The 14,240-nt window shown below is 39.0% G+C and overlaps 1 protein-coding gene and 1 non-coding gene across 2 annotated transcripts; one reads left to right on the top strand and one right to left on the bottom strand.

Moving 5' to 3' along the window:
• Positions 1–5,182: 5,182 nt before the first annotated feature.
• Gspt2 (G1 to S phase transition 2) lies at positions 5,183–7,701 on the bottom strand. The gene has a single exon (XM_027952281.3). It carries the CDS (start codon positions 7,502–7,504, stop codon positions 5,615–5,617), a length of 1,890 nt encoding a protein of 629 aa, XP_027808082.2. The 5' UTR covers positions 7,505–7,701; the 3' UTR covers positions 5,183–5,614.
• Positions 7,702–12,740: 5,039 nt separating this feature from the next.
• On the top strand, positions 12,741–12,813 carry Trnav-cac (transfer RNA valine (anticodon CAC)). Its single transcript has one exon. It is a non-coding gene; the product is annotated as a tRNA-Val (tRNA).
• The last annotated feature ends 1,427 nt before the right edge of the window (positions 12,814–14,240 follow it).

Below are 14,240 nucleotides of genomic sequence, written 5' to 3'. Positions count from 1 at the left end.
ATAACTTGCATTCTTTTCATGTTATGCACAAAGAATCACAGAAGAGAGGTCAGGTGTTTTGTTCAAGATTCTGATTGGCAGTTCCCCAGGGCATTAATTTTCCCCTCTGTCATGGGTCATAGCCACTTCTGTGAATGACCAAGAGCACCATAGGAAATATCAGCAGAGAAAGAGAACAAAGACCATCCTTTGTTCAACACAGTTCTAAGCATATTCAAAGTCATGGGGAGAACATTTTGATTCTGACCACTACTCTAATGGTGGGAGCTATTGGCAAAGTTGGGATCCCAAGGGTATTGGACTAGTAGCTGTTTACTAGTCTGTACACTCTGGTTATGTGTTATCTTGTGTCTCTCTAATGCAGACATTGGTAGATAGTGTGTGCTCTAATACTCTTTGAGGTCTGGGAGGCTTGCTGATTTCAGAGTCGGCTGCCATGCTGGCTATATTGTCCCTCAGCTTTTACTCCCTTTTCTTACAGAATGAATAAACTGTGCATTTGCGCCCCCAACCATGTGGGGGCACAGCTCAGATTCTGCTAGGGGAACAGTATTATCTTTCTTATGCCTCCAGCTTCCCTCCCAGCCTCCAATGGTGTGTCATTCAAGAAGGCAAACAGTTCTTGAAATATGCTAAATTTTGGTCATTACATTGTTTTATTCACCACCAGGATACTGTGAGGCCACCTCTCATTTGTCTTTAATAAGTCATCCTTCAATTAAGGGCCTCCTTAAATACATCTCTTGACCTTCAAACCCTCTATATTCCCTTCTTTTTATTTTTCTCCTTTTTTTTTGCGGGGGGGAGCAGTGACCCAATTCTGCCCAATTAGAGAAGTGAATCCAGGGGTACTTAACCACTGAGCCACATCCCCAACCCTTTTTTGTATTGTATTTAGAGACAGGGTCTCACTGAGTTGCTTAGCACCTTGCTTTTGCTGAAGCTGGCTTTGAACTCATAATCCTCCTGTTTTAGCCTCCCAATCTGCTGGGATTAGAGGTATGTGCCACCATACCCGGCTGTATTCCTTTCTTAAATGTATGAAATTTATACTTGTGGATCATCTGCTCTTTCAGACAAAAGTTTTTCATTTAGCATGCATTGAAGAACATGGATAGAGATAGATCCTGATTTATTTTAATGGCAGAATGTTCTAAGTCTTCAGAAGTTTAAAAAATAGAGCATATTTTTTTCACTTACTCATTTACACACTACTAAATGAAACTGAGAAAATTTAGAAAATGTCATAAGAGCATCATTAAAGCAGAGTGCAAAAAATAAATACAAGGATGAAAATAAAACATTAACATTCATGTTAGGTGAAATAAACCAGTCCTAGAAAGACAATGGCCCTGTGTTTTTATCTCATATGTGGAAGCTAGAGAGAATAAAAGGGGAAAAGGATCTCATAAAAATGTAAGGGATACAAGTAGAGGAAGGGGATCAGGGGAAGGAGGAGAGGGACAGGGGAGAACTAGGGAGTAAAATTTGCCAAAATTCATATCACAATGAATCCTACTATTATGTATAATTATAATGAACCAATAACAACAAAAAAAACCCACTAATATTTAATCCAGGTACCGTCAGCTAAACCTGAAGAAGCCTTAGGATATTTTTTGGTCACTTGCCATGTGAAGTATCCTTTATGAATCTATTTGTGTAGCAAAATGTCACTGTTAGACTGCAGTAGGGCAAGTAAAAGCAGTCTCAGGAAGAGATAATTCATCTAAGGCTCCGCTAGAGAATAGAGAAAGCTTTTCATTCAGTGCCCCAAATAAGAAAGAACTATAATTAGTTGTATATTGGATATATATCATATCAAGTGAGAGACATTGACATGATTGTGTATAGCAGCCTGTGAACAAATCTTTTTTTGTCCTCTCATGCTAAACCCAGGTTTTAATACACTCTGCTTGGACTTTTAGAGATTCATCAATCAAAAAGAAAAATGTCTTCACTAGAGAACTGAGAAATGTCTGCAAATTATCTGTGTATGCAAATTCTAGTTGTTTAATGTTAATCTGAGTAGAAAATAAATGGCTTTGCTAAAACCCCTTTTATTATTTGAACCTTTTGCCAACCCTGATTTACAAGAAGAAATTAGTTTTTTGTTTTTTTTGCTGGGGGGGGGGGATACCAGGGATTGAACTCAGGGGCACTCAGCCACTGAGCCACATCCCAGCCCTATTTTGTATTTTATTTAGAGAGTTGCTTAGTGCCTCGCTGTTGCTGAGGCTGGCTTTGAACCCTGGATCCTCCTATCTCAGCCTCCCCAGCCGCTGGGATTACAGGCATGCAAGAATCTGGCAAAATTAGAGTTTTTAAGGGTAGATATGGGAAAAGAAAATCTCCTTAGAATTTAGACAAGTTTCCTGTAAAACAATCTGTCATAGTTGATTGAAGGATATAACTGTGTGAGAAGCTAATTTTTAATATTCTATAAGCTACAGTATAAAATTGTAGAAATGTGCCCTTTTGTTTGTAAGTAAAGCTTTTCCCCCACTTTTTGCTTTCTGCAACATGGTATGCTTCAGTCAGTAGGTTCTTTTCTTTAAATATTTTTTTGGTTGTAGGTGGACACAATACCTTTATTTATTTATATTTATGTGGTGTTAAGGGTCAGGGTGGAACCCAGTGTCTCACACATGCTAAGCAAGTGCTCTACCACTGAGCCACCACTCCAGCCCCAGGTTCTTCTTTTCCTTTTTTCTTGTTGACTCTGGCAATCTGTGAAACATTAGTACACACTGATGCTTTGAAAAAAGTCTCTTCTGAATTGTAAAGCAAGTTCACTCTCCCTACCCCTTGAAAGTAATGGATGGTGTCAAATTCTTCCCCTCGATGTTCAAATATAAGTAGATATTGTAACCCAAAACTAGAAAAACTGGAAACATGCCAATAGTCTCAACAGGAAATATAGGAAACATACTAAACATGAAACCAGGCACTGGATCAATGTGAACATGTTCAAATGTTTAGATTTTGACAGAAATTGTGTGGTTGTTGAAAAGTTTCTGTTTTAATGGACAGAGAAAGACGGTTGAAGTGAGCAATATAGTCTGCTAGCCCAAACATTCCCCTTCTTTCCTTCTTAGGGCTTTGCTGAAGTATAGATATGTCCTATAATGACCAAAGGAATAAAGAAGGAATCTTGTGAGGAAAGTTGCTAAGAGCCATTAAATAGATACTGAGAAAGCCTGAAGTAGGAAGTCCATAATGTGTTTAGGATGTAACCCGACTTGGGAAGATTCTACATTATCTTGGCTGCCAGAAATTTGAGATGAATCACTGAAGACAATTAAGTGAAATTAGTCTGAATTGGAGACAACAGGAAACCTCTGAAGGGACACTTCCCTCAAATGGCTTTATAAGCAGTTGTATGCTCAAAAGAACCTAATACTGTGTCTGTGAATGACAGACATCCTAATTTGGATAACACCATCAGATATTAACAACTATAGAGGAAAGTATCTAGAAGTAAGAAAAAATGTTATCATGTATTTTATCAATCATCCTAAAAGAGCAAAAACCTGGTTTCTCCAAACCACCTGGATTACCTGCTTCTCATTGAAGTGCAAAGAATTGCTTTTTCAAATCAACTTCTAAAGATTTATGTCCCTTCTCTAAAAGTTATATATGCACACTTCAGAGTTTCTGAACAACTATACAACTGGCTGAGGCAAACATTTAGGATTCAGTTTTGATGGGAAATTATCCAAATTGGATGGACAAATAGATCTGTCCTGGCTTATATTTGTGGCCTATCAGTGGAAAATATACACAATATTACCATTGGTAATTTTACTAAAATTATGAAACAATGAAGCATTGAAAATAAATTTTAAAAACCAGTGGCTGGCAAGGCAAAACTTTTATCAAGCACTAGACTGGTCTTTAATTGTACAAAGTGCAGCCTAAAGAACTGAGAGAAGGGGCTCTTATGATAAAGATGAAACTCTTGCCACTGACATCCTAATGATTAAATGATTGGGTCCGACAGTATGAGCTAATATAATCTATATTCCTGTAGATTAGGTTAGCTGACATATGATAAACTAAAAATCCCTATTTCCCATGTGGGTGTCCTGATAATCTGTGATGGATGATTCAGAGTGAAAAGATGGTATTCAAGCTCTGACAAGACCAGTGGCTATCTCTAACCAGTTAGATACCCTGAAGGTTCCTGGGCACACAAAGAAAGGGACCACTGAGGAGGAGACACTGTCTTTGCTCAAGGATAGGCCCAGGGTCTTGTGGCAATACCCTCCACACCTGTTCAATCAGCTCATAACTGAAAGGTTTATCAAACAGCCGAATTTTTCTTACTGCAGGTATATGGCTATGCCTAAGAAAAAGTGACTCTACCCACCATTCAGTACACGTTTGCTGGGCCATTATCCACTTACCAAGAAAGAAAGTCATCCAGCTGTTGAACGATATGCAGGTTATAAGAGGTCACTCTTCTGGTAATAACTGTAGTCACCACAGAATCTGAAATTGGTGTTTTTCTCAAAAAGTTGTTCAAGGAAATGTTCAGTGCCTCTGATCCTGTTTGTTGTCATGTGGTTATAAAAATGACCTTTCATCTTTCCTATCAACCACAAGCACTGAAGAATATAAGGGTGGAATGTTCTCATTTCCTGGATCAGAACTCTCATTAACCCTTACCTTTTACTAAATTGACCCACAGCCCTATTGCAAGCTTTTATCTTTCAAACAGTCATACCCTTTATTGTGTTGTATCTCATACCACAAGTTTACAATTGAACAATATCTATGTTAAGATGTTGGAGTCTAGGTAAGAATCTAGTGAACATATGGTCTGAATCCATATATGTGATTTGGCCATGCTCAATATCATAGGGCCTGATGGAATACAAATTAAGATGACCTAAGCCTTTCATTTTCAAATCAAGGGAAGTAGAAGACCTCCTTTATTGGTTGGGCTTAGACACCAAAAGCAAAGTGCATTGGGAAGAACCCTAAAATGTTTTTTTTTTTTCAAAAAATTTTTTTCCTTTAGCATAAACTTTTTTTGTGTAAGTCCCTCATTTAAAACAGTGAGTGGGGAAAAAAATTTTAAAACATAATAAACATATTCAATTACTTAAGTAAAAAAGCTAAGTGAATATTATTCCATACGAATTTTAAACATTATTCAAAAGCATTTCAAATATGGAAGAGTTTCAAATGGAATATTTTATTCACATGTTAGTTGTCTTTTTAACATGTACACACACACACACTGACACACTCTGATTGGTCTGCGTGGAACAAGGGTTGTCTAAATATCCTAAAGGAAAATGAAAAATTAAAAAATATATTAATTTTTCATTATTATAGGTAATTACATCCACATCACTAACAAAGCTATTACTGATCTGTCCACGGAAGCAGAGTGTTACAGGGGGAGGAAACTTGAAGGTATTTTCAACAGTGACATAACTGAGATCTCAACATGAGAAAGCTGACAAAACATGGATTTTTGCTGTGAAATTTCTCTTTGCAAAATATGGAGAAAAGTCTGTTGATGAGCAATAACAAGAGAAGGTGGTGAACTGTTGCAGTCAATTCTCCTCACAGTATCGTGCAGAGGCATCAAGAAAATTGCTTAGTCCTTTTCTGGGACCAGTTTCAGAACTTTTCCAATTGCAATGGTCTTACCCTCATCTCTTAAGGTAAAACGACCCATCTGAGGAAAATCTTTAAATGTCTCGAGGCAAATAGTTCCTGCTGTCCTTAAACGGGCAATGCACACTTGATCTTGCTTCACGAAACGGGGTCGTGTCTTACTTTTTTCTCCTGATTTTTTGTCTACCAATGAGATTAAGGCTGTTATCTCAACTTCCTCAATACAAGTATGAATGTGCAGCACCGCATTATAACCTGGGCAGATGATAGATTTGTGCTCAATAATCACTATCTGAACATCAAATGTGCGTCCAGAATGGCAAAGATTACTGGGGTCACAAAGTATGAAGCCTGGAAGAATCTCCTCTTCTTCAATTCCTTTCAGTCTGATTTTCAGGTTTTCACCTGGGGCTACAAAATCAGTTTCAGTATCATCAGAAAGTATTCCAAGAACTTCTACACTGTGCTTGTTTGGCATCATCACAAGTTGCTGGCCTTTAAAAATGGATCCTGATTCCAGCTTTCCCAGGACCACGGTGCCCATATCCTTGTACTTATCCACAATTGGCAGTCTAATTGGTCCATCAATTGATCTGTTGAAGTTTGGCAAATTATCCAAATATGGAATAAATGGTAATCCAGTGTACCAAGGGCAGAAATCTGATTGCTCTTTAATATTTGCTCCGGTCAGTCCTGAGCAGGGCATAAAGTGAATGTCCTTTTTCGGACTGAAGCCGACTTTTTTCAAAAAGGGCACCAGTTTTTCTTTACATTCTTCATATCTCTCGCTGCTCCAATTTACTGTGGGATCATCCATCTTATTAATAAGCACTATTAAATGTTTCACACCTGCCGTTTTGGCTAGCATTGCATGTTCTCTCGTCTGTCCACCTTTTTCAAATCCTGTTTCAAACTCTCCTTTTCTGGCAGAAATTACCAGCACAGCCAAATCAGCTTGAGAAGCACCACCAATCATATTTGGGACAAAACTCTTGTGGCCAGGAGCATCTAAAATTGTGAAATGTTTCTTTTCTGTTTCAAAATAGGCACGACCCACTTCTACTGTTTTACCCTTGTCTCGTTCTTCCTGATTTGTATCTAAGGCCCAGGACAAATACCAAGTTTCTCTGTTTTTCTCCTTAGCTTCTCTTTCATATTTCTCAAGTGTCCTTTTGTCAACCATTCCAGTCAAAAACATTATCTGTCCTCCAATGGTTGACTTGCCGGCATCTACATGCCCAATGAAGACCACGTTTACGTGTTCTTTCTTAGGAGCACCTGAGGGTACGACCACAGATTTTGATTTTCTTATTTCCTCTTTCTCCTCCATCATTTCCTGACCACTTTCTTCAGGGGGCCCTGAATCTCCCAAGGAACAACCCCCAGGCTCTGCTTCACTTACTTCTTTACTGTGCTCCCATGATTCTTCTAGGACCATTTCCACCTCTCCATTTTCTACAACAGGTTCTGAAAGTTCCTTGGTAACGCCTGAACTGAAACCTTCACACGACACTAAAGGTTCATCTTTGGAAGGTTCCACAGGTGCCCCCCGTCCCAGGCTTTTACCTTGAGGGTCTCCCGCGCTGAGGCAGATTTCGTCAATGCTGTTGGAGCCGGCCGGGGGGGTGGGCGGCTGTGCCGAACCCCGCAGGAAGGACGGCACGAACTCCGCGGCGTGTACATTAGGCACGAAGGGTTTGGCGTTGACGTTGAGCTGGCGGCTGAAGGCCGAGCTGAGATGCTCGCGCGGGGCCTCGGCCACTGCCGAGGAGATTCCATCCCCGCTTGGGGCCGAACCCGGGGCTTCCATGTCCACCTGGTCCCAGCAGTCGGGTGCTGAATCGCTGCTGCTGCTGCTGCCGGGATCCATGGTCTGAGGACCTACTGTGTGGCGGGGAAGGAGCCGGGTCGACAGGACAGAAAGCGCGGGCTACGCCGGCAGGAGTAAGGCAGAGAAAGCGAAGGGCCAGAGGGTAGCGACAGGAACCTTAGCGGCACCGCGGAGGCAGCCAAGTGCCGATGCTGTATTCGCAACTGCGGCGGCGGCAGCAGATATGGCGGCTCAACACCCTCCTCTTGTGTGTGAGCGGATCTCCTCCCCCAAACCCCAACCACTTCCGACTCCTCCACCCCCGACCCAACGCCGGTCGTGGATTGACCCCTTGCTGCCATCCGTAGGTTCGGCTTCCTTAGTTTTCCACCAGGGGCTGAGTCCTAAAGCACAATTTTTAAAATGAAAATTTCCACTACTGTTGTTCACACGATCTGGGAAAACACTTTGACCACAATCCACTGAGTAAACCTTAGACAGGCACACCTGATTTATGGTTTTACTCAAAAATCCAAATAAAAATGAATACTCCAGTTGAACAAATGGAGTCAGGATATGAGTTAATTACCCAGAAACACACAGCAGAAAGGAAAAATGTGGAGTGATTAAGCAGGGACTCATGAAATACATGAAAATGTAGTTGAACTTAGGACGTGCAATTTAAGATCACTCATTAATTTGAAATCCAAAGGCCTTTTGATTTTCCTTTTTTCAACGGGTCCCTATATGCTTGTAACTTCTGCTCATGGCTTCCACATTGAAAGGATGGGGTTACAACTTATTTTCATGTTAAGCACCCTGGCTGTCTGCATAGAGAGAATTTCCAAGAAAAGCATTTTCACAATGGATCTTCTAGACGATTCATATGCATGTGCCCTGGCTGCCTTTCTGTGGACTCAGATCACATATGTTTTTCCAACCAACTACTCCAGCACCTCCCCAGATTCACAGGTCATGGGTTTTCCAGAGGCATTTTTGAGGCTGGAACTGTACTCATTGCTGGTGTTGGGTTTTCTGTAAGAGTCACTGTCAAGTTTGGACCCCTCCCCAGTGAGCGGTAATGACATGAAGTTGTCCCTGTTAGCCTAATTAAAGTGATTATGACTTCTGAGGTGGACAAAGTCCATATGAACCTAATCAATAGAGTGTCGCCTTCAGAAAGAATTAACATTTATGCCAAAGCCTAGATGAACTTGTTTATAAATTAATCTAGAGCAAACTGAGTTAGGAAAAAAATAAATGGAGGACATTTGATTTTCTAGTACAAGATTGAGTTAGACTTGCATTTATTTATTTTTTTTAGTTGTTAATAGACTTTATTTATTTATATGTGGTGCTGAGAATCAAACCCAGTGCCTCAAACATGCTAGGCAAATGCTCTACCACTGAGCCACATCCCCAGCCCTAGACTTTCATTTTAAATAAATCCAAAAAACAAAGCAAAATACTATAAAACCAAATCTCTGATTTACAACTTGAGAATTGTATTCTTTTGCTTTTTTGTGTGGTGCTGGGGATCAAACCCAGGGTCTTGTGTATGCAAGGCAAGCACTCTACCAACTGAGCTATATTCCCAGCCCAGAGAATTGTGTTCTATGGACTTTAAGGGTAGTGAAAAAACCCTATATCTAGCAGGCTTGAACCCTTGGTGTTTTCAGTCTGATGCTACCACTATTTTACTAGCTCTATGCTGTTCCCTAATCATTGGATATCGAATCCTTTCATTCCCTTTCTCTCTGGTAATGGCTAAATTATTTACTGTGACACAAAGAGAATGTTCACATCTAATTACAGTGAAAAAAAAAAAAGAAATGAGAAGTGAAATGTGTAGAGACACCTTTGAATAGTACCCCACATATATGATGGGACCTTTCTTGGACATTCTATGAAGCTAGGACAGGCTTACTAAGACATCTCTGGGAGAACTTGTCAAGGTTTAGGTTGTTGGGTTCACTTAAGATAATTCATACAAGGAAGCAGGACAGATCTGGAATGTTTCCTTTTCCTGGATCAATTGCATTTGTCATGAAAATATTGGCATGATTGCTACTTGGTAATGTCTCTATTAGAGAACAGAGGATGTTCCACATTTAGAAGCTTAAAGGAGAAATGAGATATAGTGGGTGGGTATACTTATGATCCATCATTCTTGGGGTTCAGAGGAAGGCAGGTCAACCTAACAGAGAGTTGCATTGACCAGGTTGTAGTTAGAGAAACAGATCCTATACAAACTAATTTTGTGTGTGTGTGTGTGTGTGTGTGTGTGTGTGTGTGTGTGTGATGGGGTGCTCATCCTTAGTCTCTCTGCTGAGAAGTGTTAAAGGGTTCATCAGTAAATGAGACAATTTTCCTCACCTAAGTCTTTTTAAAAAACCGTAGGTACTATTCAACCATTGCTTAATTCACTATTTTCCCTCCTTTGAAAAACTTTTTTATTGTAAAATGTAGCACAAAGGAAGACAATCACATAAAACAGAATGATAGCTCATTGCTTTCTGAAAAAGGAAACATACTTAAAGCCATCACCAAGTCAATAAATAGAAATTTCCCAGCCAACCCAGATGGCCTTCCTCTGTAGTTTCCAATCAGAACATACTCCCTACACCACTATGTAACTGTTATCCTTAGATTTATGGTAATCATCAATATGATATATAGTTTTAACACACAAATGTATATAGTCAAATATTACAGTTCAATTTTACCTAACATTTTATATCTTTTCTTTTTACTTTTTTTTTCTTTTTTGGTGTTGGGGATTGAATTCAGGTCCTTGCATATGCCAAGCATGCTCTCTATCCCCAGCTCATTTAGCTTTTTTGATACCTATTTTAAGCACCTCTTACACTATAAATCCTCAGTGTATCCCCCCTTTCCCCATGTTACTTATTCATTGAAGAAAGGGGGTGATATGACGTTTTCAAGTTTGCCGACTGTATCCATGTTGTATATTTTAGCTTAATCCTGTTTTCCCTCTGTGTTTCCTATATATATCAATAATCAGATTTATGAGCTTGACCAGGTTCAAGCACAATTTTTTAAAAATTTATTTTGTAGTTGTAGATGGACAGAATGCCTTCATTTTATTTGTTTATTTTTATGTGGTGCTGAGGATGGAACCCATTGCCTCACACATGCTAGGCAAGCACTCTGCCACTGAGCTACAGCCCCAGTCCCTCAGGTAAATATTTTGAAAAGAATATTTCAAGGGGAGTTTTGATTATTTGCATCAAAAGGCACATGAGGTCAGGTTGTTACTCTTTTTTACAGTTAGAAGCAATTAGTGTTAATTGTGTAGAATCATTATATGATTAGAGGTTGCAAAATTGTGATAGGGTACTTCTATCATTCTTCCTTTACTAACTAGAATAATTCTCTAACAAATTTCCCTTTATCAAAATTTTGTTAAATTGAGATATAAATTGTAAAAAGAAGACAGGGAAATATTTGTGTCTTTCCATTTAGGAGTTTTCAAAAGAATGATTTAGTTGCTTATAATCCTTTGCAGATGAAAAATAAGTATATTTTAAAGGAAAAATTATGAATTATTAGATTTACGTATATTTGGTGTGTTTTAAGCAATTCCACTTGCTATATATTTATTAATGATCATTGGCCAGTAGATATCTTTTCATTTTTGAGTGCTTTGGAGATTATTCAAGTAGTCCTTAATGAATTATTTATTATCTCTTATGACAAGATGTACAGCTAATGTTACACATTTCTACCAAACCAAGAATCTTGGTTCTTAATGATAACAGGGGATGATGGAATGAGATAATTAAATAACGACACATCTGATTTATCCTATCTACACAAATAGTCTCAGTATTACAGACATCAATATGATTATAGAAAAGTCTTTTTCCATCTAAGCTCTTCCTATTTTTGCCCATATTTCATAATTTTCCTGCATCTGAGCCATTTTTGTTGAGTGCTTCCTAGGTACAAATTATATTTCAATTATTTTATATGCATTATCTCATGTGAAAAGGGTAACTACATTACAGAAAATAGAACAAGATTTAGAGAAGTTGAGTTAATTACTTAAGGTCACATAGCTAGTAAATAGTAGACTTGTAGTTCAGATATAGACTATGTTATTCTAAGACCACACTGGCTTATAGTATCTATTATATACAAATAAAGACTTGGCGGTGTTAAATCACAAATGGAAGAAGAGGATTAAAATCTTAGAGTATCTGGAGAAAATGTAAATAGGAGTGAATTTAAGGAAGAAATATAATCCAATGGTGTTCCTTTGTGAGGATTTAGAGGTGGCTTTGTGAAGATTGTGAGGGAGGATTGAAACAAGAAAAATGAGGCATGAGGGAAGATTTACAATAGACTCATAGGGCATGGGGGATGTGGCTGACTTGCAGATAATACAATTATTTTAAAAAATAATTCCAATTAACCCAGATGCAGTGATGCACACCTGTAACCCCAGCTACTCGGAAGGCTAAGTCAGGATGATCACAAGTCCAATGCCAGCTAGGGCAACTTAGTGAGATCTTGCCTCAAAATAAAAAATAAAAAGAGGGCTGGAGGGGTCATGGCTCAGTGAGTGAGCACTTGCCTCACATGTGTGAGACACTGGGTTCAATTCTCAGCACCATATATAAATAAATGAATAAAATAAAGGTCCATCAACACCTAATAAAAACATTAAATAAATAAACAAAAAGAGCTGGGGATGCAGCCCAGTGGTAGTGTGCTCCTGGGTTCAATCCCTAACACTGCAAAATAATAATAATTCTAATGAAATAAAAGCAGTTCAGAGTGAAGAACATAATACTCCCAGATTTTGAGATCCTCTTTCCCCAACTTACATCTAGCATCATTGGGTAGCCTGGAGCATAAGCAGAGTTTTAAGTTTCATCCAGGCGTAAGGAATTGTGGTGACAGGTAGGTTGAAAGGAGAAAAGAAAAACATTGAGGAGGTAATGAACACAGGATTGAGAATACTTTGCTGTATACCTCATATTATTTCTCTCAGCATACATTCCAGTGTCTGTGTATTGAAAAGGTTGGAAATCTTAAGTCTCCTTTTCCTAGAGTTCTTGCTACCAGGGTTCCAGGTGTGTTTTTCCATTTGCCAATATGATACACACTGTCCATATTTCATTTAGAACATATCTAATATAGAGAGATATGAAGTAAGGCAGGCATGACTTGGAAGTGTAGATCTAGCTTCAAGAAAAATCTCCCTTGAGTCAACAGTTCTGGTGAAGTTTCTTATTTCCTGGAGGACAACAAAACACTTTTTAGGGCTGGGGATGTAGCTCAGTTGGTAGAGTGCTTGCCTCACATGCACAAGGCCCTGGGATCAATTCCCAGCATCGTCAAAAAAAATTAATTTAGGGGCTGGGGTTATGGCTCAGTGGTAGAACATTTGCCTACCAAGTGTGAGGCATTGGGTTCGATCTTAAGTACCACATAAATAAACAAACTAATTAATTTAAAAAACAAAATAAAGATATTGTTTCCATATACAACTAAAAAATATTAAAACAAAAACATTTTTTAAATCTTTTTTTTTTGGGGGGTGGGATACCAGGGATTGAACTCAGGGGCACTCGACCACTGAGCCACATCCCCAGCCCTATTTTGTATTTTATTTAGAGACAGGGTCTCATTGAGTTGCTTAGTACCTTGCTTTTGCTGAGGCTGGCTTTGAACTCACAATCCTCCTGCCTCAGGATCCTGAGCTGCTGGGATTACAGGCATGGGCCACTGAGTCTGGCAACAAAGACACTTTATATCTAGAAACCACAGTTGCAATGGAAGCTTCCCCATTCCCCTGCTACCTAACTGTGGCAGAGGTGGCAATGCCCTTAGAAGCCAATTTGGCTATATTATTGTGGTAATAATTCTGAGGGGGCAGAAATAGTTCTTATTCCTCTAGCCATTAAATGCATAAAATTTACAACTCTCTGTGTTAATTCTACCTTAATCCCTGTGCTAATTAACATAGAGTATATTCTGTTAACATTAATCAAACACTGACTTGAACAAGTACCACACAGCTAAGGTTCAAATGCAAGGCTTATCATTTCTAAATTTCTCCTTTTAATTTTTAGCCACTTGTGCCTCAGTTTTCTTCCCTGAGAGGTGGAGATGTATCCACAGGTACAATATGGGGATTCAAGGATGTATAGAGGCGACAAAGAACCACAGAGGTTGGAATTATGATGCTTCAACAGCTTCATTTACAATAGCTTGTACCTACCACTATTATAATAGATTGTGAGAGAGCAGGCTATGATGCTTGACAGCCAACTATGAGAACTGCCTATCTAAAAATAGCCCAAATTTGAGGTTAAGAGGGAAAACAATGCATCTCCTTTCTTAGGCAGGCTCCATTTCCTGCAATGCCCATTCTGTGTACTATGGAAAGTTACTCATCTACTACTTACAGTGCTAGGTGAAGAAGAAGCTACAAAACCAGAGGCAAGACTATAGTGCTGTTGTTTTCAGGCCAGTTCATATGCAATTAACAGGGAAAACATGAATAAGTCCAAAATCTGAAATTATTAGTCACTTTGTCTTTATAGTTTTCTACCAGTACTAAAAACCGCTACAATAAAATTTATAGAATCACCCTCAGCAAGAAATGAATTACCAGTTAGCCAAATCCTAGGTAGCCCAGAAAGTAGTATAATTTGGGGGTTAAAGTGTGGAAAGAGGCTGGGCATGGTGGTGTACAGCTGTATTCCCAGCTTCTTAGGAGGCTGAGGCAGAAGGGTTACAAGGGTTACAAGATTAAGATCAG

The sequence above is a fragment of the Marmota flaviventris genome, chromosome X, assembly GCF_047511675.1.
Source record: "Marmota flaviventris isolate mMarFla1 chromosome X, mMarFla1.hap1, whole genome shotgun sequence".
Lineage (NCBI taxonomy): Eukaryota > Metazoa > Chordata > Mammalia > Rodentia > Sciuridae > Marmota > Marmota flaviventris.
The sequence above is the reverse complement of the archived record's forward strand: the minus strand, read 5'-3'. Positions and strand labels throughout refer to the sequence as shown.

Bases quoted from the DNA above. Each gene is read 5' to 3' on its own strand.
- Gspt2 (XM_027952281.3), bottom strand. From the start codon at position 7,504: ATGGATCCCGGCAGCAGCAGCAGCAGCGATTCAGCACCCGACTGCTGG.